Below are 21,146 nucleotides of genomic sequence, written 5' to 3'. Positions count from 1 at the left end.
TCTCGCCGCCCGTCACCACCACCGAGATGTGCCGGGGCAGGGGGACCCGGGCCCGCGGGGACAGCCCGGGCTGAGGGGATTTCGGTGACAGCCCTGGGTAAGGGCCGAGAGGCTGGGGGCACTCGGGGACAGCTCGAGGTGAGGAGCGAGGGGCTGGGAGGGCCGGGAACAGCCTGGGGTGAGGGGCTGGGGGTGCCGGGGACAGCCCGGGGTGAAAGGCGATGGGCTGGGGGAGCCTGGCCCGGCGGGACTCGTGGGGGCACCTGCTGGCTGGAGGCTGGGCGTGACTCTGAGGGTGGGCTCGGGGGCCGGCCCAGCTGGACCTAGGGAGCAAGCCCTGGGTGTTGGGCTCGGGGAGAACGGATAGGTGTCCTTGCACTCTTGTCTACCCCGTGACAGAGGGCTTGCCAGCAGCCTGCTTGGGGCACAGCAGAAAGGAGCCAGCGTCGAAATACCCTGCCTCGAGACTGGCTGCTCCCCAAAATCCTCTTGGGCTCTGGGATGTCCCTCCTTTAAAGTGCTTTCTTCTGTTTCAGATTGAGAGGTCATCCAGCCCAGCACCAAGGCAGTGCCCAGAGGCAATGAGCGCAGCAGTGACTGTATCAGAGGGTGCCAGCAGGGAGATGGAGACCCTGTGCTCGGAGCTGCTCCTGCCCACACCGGGAGAGGTGGGAGCCGTGGGAAGCCCTGGTATGGCCAGCACTGGTCTGGCTGGGACACCCCCGCTGGCTGCCAGCCAGGACTTGCTGCTGGCAGAGGCATCGATGCCTGGGGAAGGGGCACACGCTGAAGGAAGCAATGTGGAAATATTCATCGAGGCAGTGGCTGGCAATGTGACACTGAGCAACGCGGCCAGTGCCACAGGTATGGGGAGCAGGGAGTGCAGAATGGGCCCCACTGCAGTCAGCAGAGCTAAAGAGGTTAGCCAGGGTCCCTGTCCCAGGTGCCCTCAAATCTCCGACCCTGCATCATGTGTCTGGTGCTACCATTGAGCACAGACCTGGCACCAGCTGGCTGTGTGGATGGGGAGAGTGACTGTGGGAGTTGCATGCTGCGTGAGGGGGTTGCTCCAGGCTGTCAGCAGGGACCAGGCAGAGATCTCCATCTGAACTACTACCCTCCAGCATGCTTCCCATGTGGGTCCAGTGTGGGCACTGGACATCCTAACAGGAATGGGGCCAGGCCAGCCTCTCATCTCTGCATGCCTCAAAGTGCAGAGGGACAGAAGTGGTTATCATGGCCACCTGGATGGTGGTATTTCCCCTCTTATAGGGGATGTGGTTACCAAAATGTAATTTGTGGCAAGAGGGATTTATTCTCCTTGTCCAGAGCTGGAACTGAACCACCAGTCCCAAGCTCTGGGCCTGGAAAAAGCTCCTTCTAACACACATCCCTTGCTCTCTGCAGAGGTTCTGGTCAAAGTGGTGGAGCTGTACTTCTGTGAGAGATGTGGCCAGAGCTTCTCAGAGGCCTCCCTGCTGTCCCAGCACCAGTGCCTGCTGCTGCCCCCACAAGAGCACCTGGACCTCCCAGGGGCACTGTTGGCTTCTGCCAGTGAGGGCCAGAGTGATCCCAGGGGCTCAGAGCTGCCCGGAGCCAGCACACAGGAGGGCTCTGCTCCCGAGTGCCTGCTGTGCCCCGTCTGCCAGGAGGCGTTTTTGCAGCCTGGCCAACTCAAGGAGCACTTCAAGACCCACCGTGCCCCACCGGCAGCCCTGCCCTGTCCCGAGAGGGGCTGCCACTTCACCACAGAGGACCGCAAGCAACTGCGCAGTCACTTGCGCCACCTGCATGGGGCCTCCCCCGTGTCCTGCGCCTGCCGGGCCTGCCCGCTGCTCTTCCCCAGCCGCCAGGCCATGGAACAGCACCACCGGACACACCTCCCCTTCCACTGCAGCCACTGCGACTTCATCACAGCCAACGCCAAGCTCTTCTGGCAGCACAGGAAGGGTCACGCCACAGAGTCCCCTTCTGAGATGCCCACAACAGACGACCCCCACAGCCTTGACCAGTGCTGCATCCTGCCATCAGGTATGGCTGGGTGAGGGGCTGGGGCCTGTGGGTGCTGCAGAGGCTGGCTGTGTCTGTGCATCTCAGTTACAACTGGAGGAGTGGGGGGTGAAGCTGGAGGGCAGTGAACCCTGCGTTTGTGCCTCCTTGCAGCTCAGTTTGTGCCCTCCATCTCAGCCAGATGTTTTTTCTGCATATGTGTGGGTGTGTGAGGGTGATTTCCTCTTGCATGGAACATGATGATCTCTTGTCTTTCCCCACTGAAGCAGCATCAGAAGGGCAGGAGGAGCCAGGTGACTGCCACCCTGGCTGGAAAGCCAGCACATCAGAAGCCAGACCAGCAAAGCCTGCAGGTGCTGGGGACAGCTCCTTGAAGGGACAGAAAGCATCAGCTGGAGAAGAGGACTCGGACAGCAGTGGGGATGAGTCACCGGAGGAGGATGGCGAGAGCCTCTGCGAAGCCGAGGCCAAAGAGGATGGGAAGGCAGCTCCCAAAAAAGTTGGAGTGCCACAGGCACAGCACTTCAAAGGTAGGATGCAGGGCCTTACCAGGAGCTGCTCGGGCTTTGTGAACGAGCACTACGTCCTCAGGGCTGGTAGGGAAATGTGGCCCAGGTTGGTGGGTGACCTCACATCTCCTGCATGTACCAGTGCACTTGTTCCCCCAGCCTCTGCCCAAGCAAATAATGTCTCTTCTTTTCCTGTTATGCATGCTGCCAGGTTTAGGCAAAGGTCTGTCTGGCTTTGGGGACCAGGGGCACGTGGGCAGGCCTGATGTAGGCTGTGCTTTGCCAGTGTTGAGTTGGAGAGAACTCACCTGAAATGTGCTGGTGGCTTGGGGTGGGGACAGTCTCTCTGAGTAGGTGGTAGCTGTGTGACTGCCCATGTGTATAAATCCTCATCCTGGCTCAACTGGATCAGGGACAGAACACCTGCCTGTGCTCTCCATGTTTTCCCTATTAACTGCTCCCCCTCCTTTTCCCCCAGGGGATGTTGCAGAAGGCTCCGAGTACCTTTACAAAACCCACATGTGCCCTGAATGCAAGCGGTGCTTCAAAAAGCGGACCCACCTGGTAGAGCACCTCCACCTGCACTTCCCTGACCCCAGCCTGCAGTGCCCCAACTGCCACAAGTACTTCACCAGCAAAAGCAAGCTGAAAATCCACATGATGCGGGAGACAGGCGAGAAGGCTCATCGCTGCCCACTCTGCCACTACAGCTCAGTGGAGAAGAATGCTCTCAACCGCCACATGGCCAGCATGCACGAGGACATCTCCAACTTCTACTCTGATGTTTACTCCTGCCCTGTCTGTGAGGAGAAGTTTCGGCTCAGCCAGGCCCTCAAGGAGCACTTGAAGACTCACAAAGCTGAGCCCAAGAGGCTGAGCTGCTTCCACGGGGACTGCAACTACTGTGCAGAGGACCGTAAGGAGTTTGTCCGTCACCTCAAGGATGCTCATGGCATCAAGGCGGTGGAGTGCAAGTACCATGCCTGCTCACTGCTCTTTGGCACGGCTGAGGCCATGGAGGCTCACCGGAAAACCCACTACGCCTTCCACTGCCAGCAGTGTGACTTCATCTGCTCCAACAAGCATGTTTTCCGCAAGCACAAGAAGCAGGGCCACCCAGGCAGTGAGCAGCTCCAGTGCAGTTTCTGTCCCTATGCCACTTTCAACCCTGTGGAGTTTCATGACCATGTGGGCAAGATGCACGCCAATGAGAAGATCCACAAATGCACTGAGTGTGCCTTCGCCACAGCGCACAAGCGGGTGCTCATCCGGCACATGCTGTTGCATACTGGTGGGTGTCCCGTGTACGGGTCTCAAAAGCCCCTGGGGATGGGGAAGGTGTCTTGTCCTGCCTCTGGGTGGGCAGGGAGGGCTGGACCAGGGTTCCTGGGTCCCACCACCAGCTTTGCCAGCCCAGGATCACTTGGCTGAAGTTGTTGCATTCTCCCTGCTGAGCTGGTTTCCCTGCCATGTTGCTTTATCTGGCTGTCATGCTGAAGGCATTTGTGTGTTGCATGTAGGAGAGAAACCTCACAAGTGTGAGCTCTGCGACTTCACGTGCCGGGATGTGAGCTACCTGTCCAAGCACATGCTGACCCACTCCAACGACAAGAACTTCATGTGCACCGAGTGCGGGTACATCACCAAGTGGAAGCATTACCTGAACGTCCACATGCGCAAGCACACCGGAGATCTCCGGTAAGACCCCCTGCTCCGCTGGCTTGGCAGCATAATCAGGGCTCCCCAAATCCTGTTCCAGGGGTCTGCTTCTGGCTGCACTGTGTGCCAGACTTTCTCATGCCTGCCCTGCCCTTTCTGGTACATAAGAAATCTGGTTTTTGAACTTACAGCATGGTGCTGTGGAGGCAAAGCTATTTTTGGTGTCGCTATGCCACCAAGGAGGTGTATTACCTCCGAGGTGCAACTCTGAGCTTGGGTTCATTGCTCTGCTGAATGGGTCAATGTTTATGGGTCAAGGCCTGTTCAGGACTGCCAAATTATCATCTCCTTTGGGTCTAGCCTGCCTCTAGGGATGCTGGAAGTGCTGTTGGCGTGCACATGTGAGAGTGTGTGTGTCTGACACAGTCACTGTATGGAATACTCAGGGAATCTATCTCCAGTCCTCAGGCAGGGGGTGTAAAGCATCAGCAGTGCCAAGGGCTGCAGCAGGGAGGAATTGCCTGTGGTAAGAGCTGTCTGGATGGCAAAGGTCAGATCTGGCAAACTGAACAGTACCCCTTCCCTGTTTGTCTGGGATGGGGAAGGAGAGCTCAGTGTGCCTGATGAAGCTCAGCCTGCCCCAGTTCCTCATGCTGCCTGACCGATTCTACTTGTCCCTGCAGGTACCAGTGTAACCAGTGCTCATACCGGTGTCACCGTGCTGACCAGCTGAGCAGCCACAAGCTGCGGCACCAGGGCAAAAGTCTGATCTGCGAGGTGTGCGGCTTCGCCTGCAAGCGCAAGTACGAGCTGCAGAAGCACATGCAGGCGAAGCATTCACAGAACTACCAGGTACCTATCTTCCAGTGCCAGTATTGCACCTACCAGACCAAGTACAAGCAGGCGCTGCTGAACCATGAGAACTGCAAGCACACCAAGCAGAAGGAGTTTCGCTGTGCCCTCTGTTCATACTGCACCTTCAGTAACACCAGCCTCTTCTTCCATAAGCGCAAGATTCATGGCTACGTTCCTGGTGACAAGGACTGGCTGGAAAATTACGCCAGCAAGGAGCTGGAGATCAGCTCATCTGAGGCGCTCTTTGGCTATGAGGTCGGTGCAGCCCTGCATGTGGATGCCAGCTCCCCCCTCACTGGCAAGGAGCAGTGGATGAAGGAGAAGCCATCCCAGGTGGAGTCCCAGGGAGAAGAAAGCTACCAGCAGGTGTTCATGGTGCCCCTCCTTGAGCAGGATGCCGCTCCACCAGAGAGCAGCAGTGAGGCAGAGAGAGGTGAGGGAGAGCAGAGCTGTCCTATTGCTGGCAATGCCCTGGAAGATGACTGCATGCAAGGAAATGCCACAGGCTCTACTGAGCTCGCTGTCTCTGAAGATGTGGCAGAGAGCTGCACCTTGCACTTAGAGGCACTGAATGTCTCGTCTGACCCTCTCCTGGAGAATTTGACTGGACAAGCCTGTGTGACCCAGCCAGAGAGTGTGGAAATGCTGTCCTGCAAGGAGCCTCCTGCAGCCTATGAGATGCTGGGCTCGCAGGATGGCCTTGGCTTGGAGGACAGTGGCAATACACTTGAAGTCATCCCAGACTTTGAGGAAGAGGTAGATGTACAGGAAGACAAGGTGGTGAAGGACAGCGTAGCGGCAGGAGACAACTGGGGAAAAGACACCCTAAAGGAGGATATGGGCCACCTTGAGGGGTCATGCTCAGACCACCACAAGGTCATGGCAGACACTGAGGAGAGAGAGACCAGCCAAGCCAAGCTGCCAGAGGCCTGGCTCAGCATGCTGAAGACACCTGAACAGGGCCACCTGCCTGTTCCAGAGGATGTGCCCACTTCTGGTGACAATGCCAGGGGCGGCTCAGAGTCAGTGCTGAAGGCTCTGCGGAAGCAGGACAAAGAGCAGGCAGAGACACTGGTGCTGGAAGGCAGAGTGCAGATGCTGGTGGTGCAGTCGGAGAGCCAGGTCTTTAAGTGTGAGAAGTGTTCGTACATCACGCGGAAGGAGAAATCCATGTCCCTGCACTCCAAAGCCAGCTGCCAGAGCCGCAGGGCCCCGCTCGTGTGCCATGAATGTGGCGCCAGCTTTAAGCAGCAGAGGGGACTCAACACCCACCTCCTAAAGAAGTGCCCTGTTCTCCTGAAGAACAACAAGATCCTCAAACCAACCAATCAGGAGGCACCTGGACTCTGCCAACCTGCTGACCAGCCTGGTGATAATGGTACAGAAACAGCAGAGAGCAAGAAGGGAGGCTCAGAGGAGTCTGGGCATGCTGAGAACCCTTGGGAAGCTGAGCTGCTACCTGATGAAACGCAAGCAGCAGGCATTCCTTTGGCTGGGGCACAGACATCAGGCTCTCATGCCTCTGAGAAATCCCTGCTGGGTGATAGCACAGAGGCGGCAGAAGAGCCTCCCCAGCAAGGGGGTGGGACTGAGCCAGGTGGAGCTGCTGGTGCCTCCCAGCCTGGGAAACCCTCAGAGAAATACCGACTGGAGGGAGGGAAGCTGCACTGCAATGCCTGCTCCTTTGTGTGCTCCCGTGTCACTACCATCACCTCCCACGTGGAGGAGGGCTGCCGGAACCTGGAGCAGTTCTGGTGCTCCCAGTGCCCTGAAATCTTCCGCTCCCGGCGGGCCCTCAAGAGCCATTGTGCTGAAAAGCACATCGTGCATCCCGAGGACGAACCTCAAAGGACCGAACTCCCTGAGGGGGACCCACTCAGTGTTGAGAAAGACCAGACCAGTGAGCTCCCTCTGGATGCAGCCCCACCAAAAGCCACTCTGCCCAAGAGGAGGCGTTTCTCCTGCCCCACCTGCCCCTTCACCTGCCACCAGGAACGGGCCATGAAGACTCACAAGAAGAGGGGCTGCGTTACCCTGGGTGAGTTTCGCTGCACCTCCTGCCCCTTCACCTCCAAGGTGGCCAAAGCCCTGCGGCTGCACCGCAGGCTGCACCGCAAGCATTACAGCAAGCGGCCACAGCTGCAATGCCGCCAGTGCGAGTTCACCTGCAAGCAGGCCCGGTGCCTGCGGCAGCACATCCGCATCAAGCACGAGGGGGTGAAGCCACATAAATGCCGCTACTGCGAGTTCAGCACCACGCGACGCTACCGCCTGGAGGCCCACCAGTCCCTGCACACCGGCGTGGGGCGCATCGCCTGCGGCATCTGCAGCCAGACCTTCGGCACCAACTCCAAGCTGCGCATCCACCGCCTGCGCGTGCATGAGAAGACACCCACCCATTTCTGCCCGCTCTGCGACTACAGCAGCTACCTGCAGAACGACATCACCCGCCACGTCAACAGCTGCCACCACGGCGAGCTCAACTTTGGCTGCTCCCGCTGTGAAGCTCGCTTCAGTTCTGAGACGGCCCTCAAGCAGCATGTCCTGCGACGGCACGAGGAGAAGGTTTCCTACAGCTGCCCACGCTGTGACTTCGTGTGTCACAGTGAGGCCACGCTCAAGTGCCACGTGCAGAAGCAGCACCCACACCTGGAGTGCAGCACCTGCAAGGAGACCTTTGCCACCCGGGAGGCACTGGAGGAGCACAAGACGCAGCATTTCAGCCACCGCTGTGAGCTGTGCAGCTTTGCAGCCAAGGAGCGGCAGCAGCTGGTGCGGCATTACATGGAGAGCCATGAGCCGGATGCCCCCCAGGACAAACCCCTGCACTGCCCTTTCTGTGACTTTGCCTGCCAGCACCAGCTTGTGTTTGACCAGCACATGAAGGGCCATGGGGGCACCCGCGTGTACAAGTGCTCGGACTGTGAGTACACCACCAAGAACAGGCAAAAGATCACGTGGCACATCCGCATCCACACTGGTGAGAAGCCCTACAAGTGCCACCTCTGTAAATATGCCTGCGCTGACCCCTCACGTCTCAAGGTAAGAGCTCTGCTTGGCAATGTATCCTACTCCATCTACATTGCTTGAGGGGCATCCAGCCACAGGGATTTGGAGAAGAAGTTCCTAAGGGGAGGTTTCATCCTCAGTGTTCAGTGGCTCATACTGAACAGAAATAGGAGTCAAGCAGATAAAAGTCATGTCAGTACAATACATTTCTTCTCTGCTGTTGCAGTTTAAGGGCAAGGGAGACTTTTAACAAAGCAAGAAGGTGGCAGCCGTCTTAAGTTCACTTCTTTACCTGCTGACTTCTCTGGGTGCAGCCTTGCACCATTCAAAGCCAAGTTTGGTTGCTTGCTGGCTTCAGCATACTCTGTGGTGCCAGTTAGACAGGGTGCAGGGAAACCTCTAGCTTTCTTGGAAGCAGAGTGTGACCCTGCCCTCGTTGCTGTAGGTGATTAGCATCCTGATGCATGGTAAAGGGCTTTTCCTAGAACAGGAAATGTGTGGGTGATAGAGGCATAGGATAATGGAGGGAGAAATAGTCTGGTTTTGCTAAAAGTATTGACTTTTTTAATGGCCAGGCTGAGCTGGAGCCTCCTGGGGCCCGCTAGGACAGGCTGTGCAATGTGCTCAGCTCTGTTGGGCTGGGTTTTTAATTTGACTCTGCCTTGCGTATCAAACTGGGGAGCAAAGCCTATGCCATCCACAGGCTGGGACAGAGCACCTCAGCAGTAGAGGAATCTCATCCTGACCCCGGTGTGGATCCCCCTTGCTCTTAGCCTGCCAAGGAAGCACACAGCCCTCCTTGTCCCATGCAGCTGGAGATGTCAGAACTGTCTTTGAGCCTCTCACTGCCACCCCAAAGCCCTGCACATCCCTAGGGCTGGGGACATGATCTCATCCTGACCCTATCCTCCTGCCCAGTATCACATGCGGATCCACAAGGAGGAGAGGAAATACCTCTGCCCTGACTGCGGCTACAAATGCAAATGGGTGAACCAGCTCAAGTACCACATGACAAAGCACACGGGTGAGTGCTGCCCACTGAGAACAAGCTGTTGAGCACTGGGGAGGGTATTTGGGCTGCTCCATGCTTCTTTTTCTGCCAGTGGCCCAGCTAGAGACAGAGGAGGACATTTAGGGGGCAATACATTATCCTGTGCTAATGGGGTGGGGGCAGTGCTCCCAGGTGGGAGGGAAGTGTGGGTGGCACAGACCCCAGGCACCATTTGGTGCCTTGGAAATGGGGATTTTGGTGTGCCTGCTAACAAAATGGGATGTAGGGAGAAGTCCCTGGGGACTTATGCTCTGTTACAGGGATGGTGAGACCCGTGGACTGGAGAGCACGGTGCCCCCATCCCGGTGCCATCCCCTTCCCTGTTGCCACAGGCCTGAAGCCATACCGCTGTGATGAGTGCGAGTACTGCACCAACCGCGCGGATGCCCTGCGGGTGCACAAGGAAACACGGCACCAGGAGGCCCGTTCCTTCATCTGTGAGCAGTGTGGCAAGGCCTTCAAGACGCGCTTTCTCCTCAAGACTCACCTGAAGAAGCACAGCGAGGAGAAGCCCTATGTGTGCAACGCCTGCGGGCGGGCTTTCCGCTGGGCAGCTGGCCTGCGCCACCACTACCTGACCCACACCAACGAGCACCCCTTCTTCTGCCGCTACTGCCCCTACAAGGCCAAGCAGAAGTTCCAGGTCATCAAACACATCCAGCGGCATCACCCTGAGCACAGGGCTGTTGACCCTAGCCAGGGGGTGGGAAAGGACCCCAGCACACACACCGTCCACCTTCACAGTGTGCAGAGGGAGAGCCAGGCCAAGGAGGCCCCCAGGATGGAGGAGGAAGGAGAGTGCCCTGCAGAGAAGGATGGCACACCACAGTGAGGCTGAATCCCAACTGCTTTAAGGCACTGGTGGCACCGATCTGCTGCAGAAATGTATGTGTGTGTATATACAGGCATATATGTATATGGGTTGTAAAATACACAACTGTATAAAAAAAATTGCTCAGTTCCTTTTAATACCGTTTCTTTGTGCTGCTTGGAACCCCTGTGTGAACAGTGGGCCAGGTGCCCATAGGGAAGGAGCACAAACCCAAGCTCAGCTCCTCATTTCTCCCCAGCACCACTGCACCCAGACCCAAACCTGTTTGTCACTGAACAATTTATTAAGTTGCTTACAGAGAAAGGATGGGATAAGGGTTAATTTGGGGCTGTAGGGGCCAAGGGATGTGATGGGGTTCTGCAGGGTTAGGGGGCAGTGAGGACCAACTCCACTCCCAGCTGTGCCCAGCCCTGGGGTTTGCTCAGCTCCAGCCTTGCTCCCCTGACTGGGAGGGGACCAGCCCCTGCAGCAGAGCTGGGCCACACACTATCTCTCCTCCTCCCCACAGTCAAGCTCTGGCCAGGGCAGGGTGCCTGTGGAGGGTGCAGGGAGCTGCACTGGCATAGACCCCACATTCATGCATAGGCAGCAGCATCCTGAACCTGGAAAGGGGAGGTCAGTGCTTTTTCCCAGCCCTCGGAGGCTACTGCAAAGGGAATCACAGCAGCAACAATGACACAGGGATGACAGAAACAGCTCAACAAGAGGGCAAGGTGGTTGGCTCTGTGGCCCCAGCTACTTGGAGCTGGCTCTATGGCTTCCATCTGGGTCCTGCTCACCCCACGAGCTCAGTCCTGCTCAGGGCCAGCTGGCTCAGTGATGCGGATGTGGACAAAGAGCGAAGAGGGTGGGATGCTGGTGCCATCCTTTGAGAGGAGATGGATGTGCCGATATCCTGCAGGAAGGACAGCAAGGTGCTGGCTAATTGGAATCCGACTCTCCTCTCTAGTACCCAGCTGAGCCCCAGACATGCTTGCAGGGCTGCTCTGGGTGCCCAAAACCACTGGGCAGCAGTCACTCACCAGGTTTGATGTTGGCAAATGCTAGGGTGAACTGACCCACAAAGTCATTCCTGGAAGTCTTGTCATAATCCTCCACCACAAAGCGAACGAGGGCCAGCTCGGGCACGTGGAGCTGAAACTGCAGTGTCTCATCCCAGCGGGGGTTAAACCCTGGGAAGAGAGAGCACGTGCTGAGAGACTGAAGGACAGCAGGGACTGTGCCTGGGCACAGCAGGGGCCATGGTACCGCTGTGGGTCTCACCATTGTTCTCGATGTACTTGGTCTCCTGGTGCGCCTGGTCCGCAGGGACCCCATAGATCTCCACACGCACCAGTGGGTCAATGATGGCTCCCTCCTTGCTGTTGGCCACTTTGGGCAGCTGCTGCCCGCTGATTACCTGCAGGGCCAAAGGTGTCTTTTGTGAGGCTACTTGGCTCCAGCACACTGCCCAACAGTGTCCCTATCTGTCTGGGACGAGCAGAGCCCCAGGACAGTGTCACAGCTTCCCCAGGGTCTCTCCACAACCCTCTACCTGGATTGTCAGGGTGATGGGGCCGGGGCCTTCCCGGCTGCTGGGGTTGCTGGGGTTAAAGAGAGTTTCCTTGTCCCTCATGAAGGGTGGTTTGAGCACATAGCCACAGCAGCCATTCTGGCTGAAGAGCCCGTCACACAAGTCCATCTCCATGCCGGCTGTCTGGAAGTTCAAGGCCACTGGAGGGAAGTGGCAGGGAAAAGGGTTCAGAACAGCTTGGAGATACCACACTGCTTTGAGCTGAAAACCAGCCTGTCCCCATAACCAGAGAGATGTGGAGTTGCACAGGAGAATAAGATGTTAATGCTTGAACACCCCCAGGGCAGCGCAAGAGCCAGCAACCTGACCTGGCTCCAGATGGGGTTGTAGCTGGCACTAACACAGGTGTTGAGGGTGGCATTTAGTACAGGACTTGGGGCATCTCCCCAGCCCACAGCCCTGCTGCGCCCCGGCCGTACCGATCTGGCACCCCACGTTCCACATCTCCTGGGGACTGTAGTTGGAGGAGTCAGTCCTCATCCCACTGGGGTAGATGCGTGTCAGCTGCCAGGCATTGTGGCGAACAAACTCATTTCCTAGGGATAGAGCAGGAGGCCCACGTATGGGGTCATTCTCTGGCCTGTACAGTCACCCACATGTACTGCCTATCTATCTATCTATCTATCTATCTATCTATCTATCTGTCCAACCACCAATTCTCATCCCTCTCCCTGCTCAGGCATCCAGATGTCCTGCCTTGTTTTCTAAGCCAATGGCCTCATCACCTACCAGAGCCAAACCCCACAGTACAGCCCCACTGGACCCTGTTTCTCCCAGACAGGGAGGGAACCCCAGTGTTTGGAGGCTTTGGCTCCCCATGAGGAAGCCATCAGCCCCCTCTACTCTGTCCCAGTCACTCAGTACCACTGCCCTCCTCATCTCACCTTCATCCCGGATGAGCTTCCTGGCCTTGGCTTCAGAGAGGGAGGAGATCTCAGAGGGCCGGGAATGGCTGCGGGCCTCCTGGAAGCCCCGGAAGGGCACATTCTTGCAGTAGATGACACAGTCGGACAATGCTTGTGCCAAAGTCTCCTTGTCCTTCTGCAAGGCAGAGCCATGTTGGGTCCCTCCTGATGGGAGCACCATCCACCAGCACTCACCCAGGCCAGGGGCTGTAGAGCCAGGGCAGGTAAGAGCAGCCAGGGGTGTGCTGGTGGGTGGCAGCATCCCTACTATGAGCAGTCTTCCTGGCAGGAATAAAGTAAGCAGGGGACCTCCAATCCTCCAATATGTTGCCACCACAACAAAGAGAGGACTGGCATGGCCAGGGGCAGAAAAGGCTGTCCTCCCTGCCTGGTGACGTCTCTGCAGTCTCTGTCTCTCCTCTATGCAGTAAGATGTCACCACAGCTCATAGCTGTGTCCAGGGGCTCAGCTCTCCCAGCTGCTGCCCAGCCTGGTCCCACTTACCTTTGCCCTCCGCCTCTCCTCCTCTGCCTCTGCCCCATTGTCATCGTCAGACACATCAGGCACCTCATCCCCTGGCCCATCCAGGGTGTCCTCCAGCCGCCCAATCTTCTTGCCCTTCAGCAAGATCTTGTGCTTCAGCTCCTGTGGGGTTGAGGATAGAGAAGCACCTTGAGCTATCCAGTGCCTCCATGGGCCTTGTGCCCTGGGATCCTGCACTGCTGGAGGCCAGCACAACCAGCTCCCCTCAGCGCTCAGAAGGGGATGGGGTAGGAAGGTTTTGTCTGATTCTGCAGGACATGGGGAGACAACCCTGGGGACAGCCTTGGCACTTCTGTGAACATGAGGACACAGTACCCACCCCCAGTGTCCTCAAATGCTCCAGTGGAGCAGGACAATGCTGGAACAGGTTGGCCCATTCTCTGAACAGCAGATCCACTCTCACGCAGGACAAAGATGCCCTGCACAGCTGTTCTCTGTCCATACCTCTGGGGATGGGAGCTGGGTGGGGACATGCCCATCAATGGTAGTGGTGAGGAGCTGTTCCCCCAGGATGTCCTTGAGCTGCTGGGCCAGGACCTCCTGCTGCTCCATGCTGCAGTGGTTCTCTAGGGACAGGATCACCGGGTAGTCCGAGGTCTGAGGAGCAACATGCACACCTGGAAATAAGCCTTGGTGGGGCTGGTGAGCTCTCACAAGGGCTTCACCCAGGCGTGATCAGTGCCAGGATGGAGCCCCTTGTGTCTGTCTCCTCTGAGACCTTCATACCCCTCCAATCCCCCAGTATCCCCCACATCCCTTCTCACCTCTGCACCCTCAACAGTCCATGTCTGCATGAACCCCCAACTCCTGGCACAGCACAGTGCAGGCTGTAGGTCAGACCCTCCAGTGCTATACCCCAGAAAGTGACACAGCCACCCTCCTCCCCGCAGTGTGACCAGTCCTGCTGCATCACCAGGTGTGTAAGCCTCAGTACCACTCCCCCTCCAGGGACCCACCACTGCCATGTATCCTCACCCACCGAGGACCACCCACGACCACCAGCACCTGGGGAAGGGTGCTTTACCTTGAAGGCGTACTTCCCCAGGGTGCTCACCACCTCCCGGAAGGGGATCTTGGAGGTGAAGGTGTGGCCATGGTACACCATGGGCTCCCCGTTTGGCCCGTCCCAGCAATCCACCTCCAGGCATCGGCAGCCTCGTTTCAGAGCCCTGGGGGTGGGTTGTCACCCCTGGAACCCTGCACTCATCCAGGGCACCAGCTCCCTGCCCTCCCCTCTGCCCGTGAGTGTCACCCCTGAGGGACCAGGGGACACCCACCAAGGGTGGGGATGCTGCTGCATGCAGGGCATGGCCAGAGGAGAGCTGGACCACAGAGGAACAAAGGAGTTTCTAGGGTTTACCCTGTGGAGCTGCTCAGGACATGGCACTGGAGTGGGAGGGTGTTGGAGGGCAGGTGGAAGGGAGCAGTCCCTTTACCTGATATAGCCTTCAATGCTGCTGTGGCCCCGGAGCTGATCCTCTATCAGGTAGGTGTTGTGGGAGGAGGAGATGAAGTAATGGCAGAGTGGCTGGCTCATGTCCTGCCACAGCCCCCGGTGCTGGGGGTTGAAGATGGAGCCCTCCAGGGAGCAGAGGTACATGAGGAACCCATCAGCACTCAGCACATGGCGGGCCCGGGCTGCAGGCACAGGGGGAGGTTCAGCAACAGCCAGGGACATGGAAGAGACAGAATGGGGGCAAACAGGGCTGCTGGAGGCTCCCAGAATCTCTAAACTGATGACCACAGCTGCTGCCAGAGTCTGGGGAACAGAAAGATGCAGCAGGGCAGTAACTTTGGAAAGGTGGGCAGTGGATCCCAAAGATGGTGCTTGCACACCATGGGTGGTCAACCCTTCTACACCACACTGGTCCTAGAACAGACCAAATAAAGGAGGACTGCACCCAGATCACACCTTGGTGAGTCTTCCATTCACACCAGGCTGGGGCTGGGAATGCTTCCACCATGGGACTGTGAGTCTGTGACCCCTCCTTGCCCCCAAGCAGAGCACAGCTGATGTCTGAGCCAGCTCTCACCTGTCTCCGATGGTTCATACTTGTCAATGAGCTCCATGGCCAGCTCCTCTGTGCCCTCATTCTCCAGCTGCTCCTCCCGCAGGAAATCCACCAGTTCCAGCAGTGTCAGCTTCTTTCCATCCTCAGAGTATTCCTGGAAGAGGCTCAGCACCTCCTCACGCTGCGTGAGAGCCTTGTAGAAGAGTACAAATTCCTCCCCTTCCAGCGTCCCCGACTCTGACTTGTCAGCATCCTGTTTGCAAGGGAGCTCCCTCAGCATCCAGATGGGGCAAAACAGGGTGTCTTGGCCACTGAAGTGGCTGTGGGAGGATTCTCCCACCTCAAAGAGAGGGCACAGAGGCTCCACACCAGTGCCCACGGCAGGCATTGATCAGTGGGGGAACAGATGAATCGGCAGATGGAAGGCTGGTTGGGTGGATGGATGGATGGATGGATGGATGGATGGATGGATGGGTGGATGGATGGATGGATGGATGGATGAAAGTGACCTCCTTTTGCAAGGAGGTGTTGTAGAGCTTGTTCCAGCCCCTCCATCCCCTCTCCAATCCTGCCAGGCTCTCAGGTGCAGTGCTTACCTGGAAGAGCCGCAGGGCATGATCCTCGTTCATGTCCACATTCATCATCTTCAGGAGACGCTGCACCTCCTTGAAGTTCATGCGCCCATCCTTATTCTTGTCAGCTTTCTGGAACCAGTCACGAATCCATGTGCAGGAAACCAGGGCAAATGTTAAGGGAAAGGACCTTGGCTATGAGAAAAGGGGCTGGGTAGTATCAGAGGGCATCTTTTCCTTTTCCTGTGCCCTGCACTGATGCAGATGGTGAGACCCAGAACAGCTACACACATGCTGGGGTAAGGCTGAAGATACAGGGCCTGGGGGATGGTCAGCAATGGGTGTGGGGGACAGAGTGGTGCTCTCAGGAAGGATATTGGTCTATCTTCTCCCTTTGGTCCATGGTGGTGGCCACCTCGATGAGCTGACGTAGGCCCTGTACCCAGCACTGTGCCTCCTCTGCCGAGCCAGCAACGAGGTCCAGGTTGCCACGACGGCCGTAGAAGACAATGGTGAAGCAGCGCTCAGGGGGGAACTCCTCAGCCACACTCTGCAGCACCTCTGACTGGTGCCCTTCCCGCACCGTCTCCACATCGCTGATGGAGACTGGAGCAGAGGGAGGGGAGGCCTGTCTGTAGGAGACAAGGACCACAGGGCAAGGGGCACAGCCCACAGACATCTTCCAGTCATTCCTTCTTCCACTCACTCCATCCATCCATCCATCCATCCATCCATCCATCCAACCATCCATCCACTGAGCTAGTTATCTATCCATTAACCACTGAACTGTCAAATTAGACTGTCATCCATCTGCCCCTCTGTCTGCTTACTTCTGCACTGGCATTCCAGAGCTTCCATTTGTATCAGCTGCAATTTCTACTCAGCCCTTTTGACCCATGGATTGTGCTGGGGGCAGGATGTTTCAAGGAGAGCTTACACATGCATGCAGGGCCTTTCCTCAATTCCCCAGCACCCTTAGAAAGCATGGCCAAAGAATCTCCATACCTTCATATCCCTGTTCACTCTAAAACCTTCTGATGGCCCCATGGCCAACACACAGCAGCTGGTACTCACAGGCAGACTCAGTTTTGCCTGTCCTCTTGGACTGGTACCAGATGGTCATGCAGTCTTCCTGCAGCTTGAAGTAACGCTGCTTCTTCCAGCTCTTGGACTTGACTTTGCGCATCAGAGTCCCCTGCTGCATCTGCTCCAGCGTGTCTGTGAGCTGGATGCCTGGGGGCAGCATGGGCTGCATCACTGAGGGTGGGGGTATCCAGGCACTACACCCTGGTACTTTGCTTCCTCTCACCTCTGGGGTCACACATGGTCCCTCAATCCATGAGGGAGGAGGGATGAACCAGAAACAAACTCCCTTCACTACAAGAGGTGCACAGGGTAATTCCCCATCAACCTTTCCCATCCACCCTTGGTGCTTCCAAGCCCAGATCCCAATGGCCATGGTGGGGTGGGTATGCTTCTGAGTGCAGCAAGGTGAGCTCAACCCAGAAGCCAGATTTGCCTCGGCATAAATCCAGATGGCCCAATGCCCTGCCCTGCACCCATCCTCCGCTGGGGCACTCACGGGCGTTGCACAGCAGCGATGCCATAGCTCTGCCTTCTCCACGCTGGCAGCTGCTGGGGAGGGAAGAGAGAAGGTGGCTGAGGGAAGCAAGGTCAGACCCTCATGCTGCGCCAAGGTCCCGCCAAATGGGCTCCAACCATACCAACGTGTGTGCGAGGTGTGTGTGCCCCTGCCTGCATCTGAGTGCACCTGTGTCTGTCTCCTGCTGGGTCATTGCATTCCTTAAGTGTCGAGTTCACACCGCCATACTCATGAAATATTAATCTGTGTTACTGTGAAGCCGGAGCTCAAAAGGTGTTGGTGGAAAACAGAAAAACTTGCCAGCGCTGACACCCCACAGCCTAGCAGGTACTAGAGCCCTGCTGCTCCCAGGTTGCTGCTCCCAGGTAAGAAGCAGCCCCTGAAACCAGGAAAAACTGCTCTGGCAGTGCCCAAGAGCACTTCCACCACCTAGGAAACAACCCCAACTAGCAAATGTGAAAGTAAGGGAGAGGCACAGCTGTGACAGCAAGGAAGAGCAATGACCCTCAGCTCCTACAGCATTTTCTCCCCAGGGAATACCAGCACCTCAGGCAGTGATTGCACCTGCAGCTGTACAGGGAACACATGGCAGTGAGTGGGACTATAAATACTACTGGACAATGAGGCTTTGATTAGGCTGTTGAGACTTTAATTACGCTGACAAATCACTGGATGTGCCTATCACCCAGGTGCTGGAGCTGGGCCCTGGAGGAGCGGATGCCACAGCTGGTGGGCTGGGATTTGGGTGCAGGAGGGGACCGAGGGTCCCTGGTAGCAAAGGGCTCTGTGGCAGGGTGCAGGGGTGGCAGCTGTGCCCTAGGTCCCTGACTCAGCACAGGCAACGGTCGTGCAGGGCTGGGAATAGCCGGTGCCGTCAGCGTGCAGGCAGCTGCCAAGCCCAACTGCCAGACCCTTGTGGGCTCTCAGGCCAGACAGCAGCCATCTCCTGTTCCGTGTGGCTCAGCAGGGCAGAACAGCACTGGCCAGGGCTGTGGCCATGCTCTTGCAAGACACCCTAGTCATGGAGCAAGCTGTGGCTATTTGGCTGTCTCCAGGGCACATAGGGATCATCTGTCCACTCCTGGGAACCTCACATGTTGCTGGAGACAGGGAATAGCTGGGGTGCCATCCCAAATGCTTTCCACTAGTGTGCCCAGTGCTGGATCTGTGCTTTCCCAACACTGGTCCTTCTTGCAAGGCTCAGACTGCAAGGACTTGCTGCAGTGCCTGTATCCCCCCACATTCAACCCACAGGGCACTGACCCACTTGGCCCAGGAGTGCCTGCACCCAAAAATGGGGGGAAGCCCTGTGCTTCTCTTGTGCCCCTCAGAGTCGGTGCCCTGATGCTGGCTAGCACAGCTCCAGGAGTGCCCCACATCCACCCCTCACAGTGTACTCTCAGCCCCTACACCCCATGGCCCTCAGGGAACCAGGGGGGGACAACCCCAGTCACCCATCTGCCTGCACCCTCCTGCTTTCCAGCAACACCCAGCCTGGCACAGCCACTTCACAGAGCCATGGCTCCAGGCGCTCAGCAGCTCTGCAGCCCCTGTGCTGCAGCAGATGATGGAGATGGGCATATCTTAGGGATGCTGGGGTGGCACCAGAACTGGAGAAGCAGGGAGACATGCTGGATGGGGACAAAGATAGGCTCAGTGCCACCAACATTTCTGTCCTCTTGGCACCCTGCCATGCATGTGTACAAGGTGGCAGCATGCAAAGGGGCAGCTTGTAGCCCTTGGGCCCATTAACCACACTGAGAGTTTGGAGCTAAATTTTTCCCCCAGTGCCAGCCCTTCAAGGCTCCCAAGTCCCAACCACGGAGCAGTGCCTTCCCCACAAATTCAGCAAAGAAGGGATGACCCCTTCCAACTCAAGGAAGCACAAGGAAGAGCATGTGGGTGCAAGGACACATCTGTTCTACTCTCTCCTGTTGTGTGAGAGATGCCCTGAGCCCCTCACAGCCTGGCCCCATGCAGGCCCCCTTGCCCCAGTCTGAATTACATTGCTGAGCCAAGCGGGAGGAGAGCCAGGGCGTGGAGAAACCCAAGCCGAGAGTTTCCCGCAGGGCAGCTTCCTGCTGCCAGAACAGCCCCAGCTACCCCGGCTCACTCTGAGCCATCGCAGCGTCTCTCCCGGTGGCGACAGGCCCCAGCAGAGCTGGAGGGCCAGTGAGTGTGAGCGGTCCCCAGCCCTTCCAGTGCAGAGTCGCCCGGCAGAATAAAATGCCACCTTAGGGGTGAGCGCGCCAGAACAGGGTCGGATGACGCCCTCACCCCCCTTCAGGCACCCCCCACACCTCGCTGCCCCGGTGTGCTCACAAACCGCCCTTGTCCTAGACTTTGCTCAGCCGGCAGCTGACGGGGGGCAGAAGGGCTTGAGATGAGATAAGGGGCTCCGGGATGGGGCGGCAAACCCCAAAGAATTTGGGGCTCCGGGGACAAATCACACCTTACGGCAAAGGAGACAAAATCGCCGGCACTTCGGTCCCGCGCCACCCCAACCGTGCAGCCGCTCCGGGGCACCGCAGCCCGACAGAGGGGGTCCCAGAACCTGGAGGTCGCAGCCCCGTACCCGCCGTCGCCCCCTCCCCTCCGCAGGACGCCCGGTCCGTACCCGCTCTCCGTTGCCGCTCCGCTCCGCTCCGCCGGTGCTCTACCGCCAGCAGCCGCACGGAGCCGGGGCTGCCCGCCCCTCGGCAGCGCCTGGGCAGCGAGCCCTCCCCCGGCCCCCGGCCCCGCGGGGCGCCCCCGGCCCCGCACGCCCCGCAGCCGCTGCCTCTCAAGGTCGTTTCGGATTAAGGTCACGCCGCTCCCGAGGCGGAGCGGGAGGCGGGGGGGGGCAGATAAAGAAGGCGGCGGAGGGGCCGGCAGGGTTGGGAGCACCCTGCGGCGCCCCTCCTTTGGGGTCGAGCCCCCATTCTTATCCTCCGGTTGAGCCTGTCTGTCCCCAAATCGCTTGCACCCGTAGGGATCCAAGATGGGGCAGCTTTAGGGCAGACCGAGCTGGGGGCAAAGCGTGAGGGGCAGGGACTAAACTTTCGGGTGAGTGATGCTCTTAACAGACCTGGACGCCGGGGGAGTGCGGCAGCGCTTGCAAAGACGCTTCAGAGAGCCAAGTGCTCTCTCCCTCGCAGGCTCACTGCCTTCCTGCAAAGCAAAGCAGAGCAGCATCCCTCCACAGTACCTGTCCCAGAAGAGATGCGGCGCCACAGGGACGCAGCCAGCTCCCACTGGGAAAAGGCCACTCTTTCACGCTCATACCCTGAAGACGGCACATCCCGCCCTTCCTCCCATCTGCAATAAACACCCACCGCGCCGCTTGCCCCTACTCCCCGCGAGAGACCAGACCAAGGCCAATCTGTGTTGGCTGGGGTTTTATTATTTATTAATCAGAATTAAAAAAAAAATAAAATAAAAAAAATAAACCAAACAAGCATTTTCATACCCTGGCAAGGTCAGGGTGAAAAGGAGGGAAAAGGCAATGGTTATAAAACAGGAACCCGAGGGCAAGGAAGAGGCTGTGCCCTTGTTATGCAAGGCTGTGAGAGGAGGAGGGAAGGGAAATGATGGGATTTAAGACACTGTTGGCACGACACTGCAGATGATCAGCAAAATGGGCTACTCGAAGAGGGGGGAGAAATTAAGTAGCTGCCCAGGCTTGCCTGCAGCCAAGAGCAGGCTTTGCTGCCGCAGAGCCTGGGAGCTCCTCCACTGCTTCCGAGAGCCCGCTGCAGCTGCATTAGCCCCTAGGCACAGGGGCGGCAGGTAAGTGGCTGCTGGTCCAGTTTAATTGCAGTGGGGCCGTGGAGATGCCAAGGCAGGTTTCAAAGCTGAAATGGATGCACCTGGCTGGCAGAGACGAGCGGGAGGAGGGGGGAAGGGAGGGGACAGGACTGAGAGGCGGCTGGCAGGCAGCAGCAGGTGCAGAAGGCAGCATACCTGGAGCTGGCAGGCAGCAGATCAATTGGTGGCCTGACCACCACCTCAAGGCAGATGCCCTCACACTGAGC

The 21,146-nt window shown here is 57.8% G+C and overlaps 2 protein-coding genes across 8 annotated transcripts; one reads left to right on the top strand and one right to left on the bottom strand.

Annotated features, from left to right (window-relative positions):
* Nucleotides 1-82: 82 nt before the first annotated feature.
* On the top strand, nucleotides 83-10,062 carry ZNF142 (zinc finger protein 142). 3 transcript variants are annotated; one of them, XM_068195554.1, is made up of 9 exons: nucleotides 83-97; nucleotides 537-864; nucleotides 1,408-2,031; nucleotides 2,280-2,540; nucleotides 2,998-3,810; nucleotides 4,040-4,217; nucleotides 4,862-8,075; nucleotides 8,961-9,066; nucleotides 9,426-10,062. In XM_068195554.1, the coding sequence occupies exons 2-9, from the start codon at nucleotides 582-584 to the stop codon at nucleotides 9,923-9,925; spliced, it is 5,979 nt and encodes a 1,992-aa protein (XP_068051655.1). In that variant the 5' UTR covers nucleotides 83-97; nucleotides 537-581; the 3' UTR covers nucleotides 9,926-10,062. The 3 variants fall into 3 exon arrangements, with proteins under 3 accessions (XP_068051655.1, XP_068051653.1, XP_068051654.1); XM_068195552.1 differs by having other exon boundaries at nucleotides 2,277-2,540; XM_068195553.1 differs by lacking the exon at nucleotides 83-97 and having other exon boundaries at nucleotides 361-864; nucleotides 2,277-2,540.
* Nucleotides 10,063-10,187: 125 nt separating this feature from the next.
* On the bottom strand, nucleotides 10,188-20,126 carry PLCD4 (phospholipase C delta 4). 5 transcript variants are annotated; one of them, XM_068195561.1, is made up of 17 exons: nucleotides 20,062-20,126; nucleotides 17,113-17,166; nucleotides 16,605-16,763; nucleotides 15,908-16,136; nucleotides 15,555-15,684; nucleotides 14,980-15,211; nucleotides 14,383-14,584; nucleotides 13,971-14,115; nucleotides 13,391-13,543; nucleotides 12,908-13,048; nucleotides 12,383-12,539; nucleotides 11,918-12,034; nucleotides 11,460-11,638; nucleotides 11,189-11,324; nucleotides 10,948-11,097; nucleotides 10,705-10,820; nucleotides 10,188-10,527 (listed from the first exon to the last, which is right to left on the bottom strand). In XM_068195561.1, exons 2-16 carry the CDS (start codon nucleotides 17,135-17,137, stop codon nucleotides 10,714-10,716), a joined length of 2,262 nt encoding a protein of 753 aa, XP_068051662.1. In that variant the 5' UTR covers nucleotides 17,138-17,166; nucleotides 20,062-20,126; the 3' UTR covers nucleotides 10,188-10,527; nucleotides 10,705-10,713. The 5 variants fall into 5 exon arrangements, with proteins under 5 accessions (XP_068051662.1, XP_068051658.1, XP_068051659.1 ...); XM_068195557.1 differs by lacking the exon at nucleotides 10,188-10,527 and having other exon boundaries at nucleotides 10,625-10,820; XM_068195558.1 differs by lacking the exon at nucleotides 10,188-10,527 and having other exon boundaries at nucleotides 10,625-10,820; nucleotides 17,113-17,163; nucleotides 20,062-20,080.
* Nucleotides 20,127-21,146: the final 1,020 nt, after the last annotated feature.

The sequence above is a fragment of the Anomalospiza imberbis genome, chromosome 7 (assembly GCF_031753505.1).
Source record: "Anomalospiza imberbis isolate Cuckoo-Finch-1a 21T00152 chromosome 7, ASM3175350v1, whole genome shotgun sequence".
Taxonomy (NCBI): domain Eukaryota; kingdom Metazoa; phylum Chordata; class Aves; order Passeriformes; family Viduidae; genus Anomalospiza; species Anomalospiza imberbis.
This window is presented reverse-complemented; position numbering and strand designations above follow the sequence as displayed.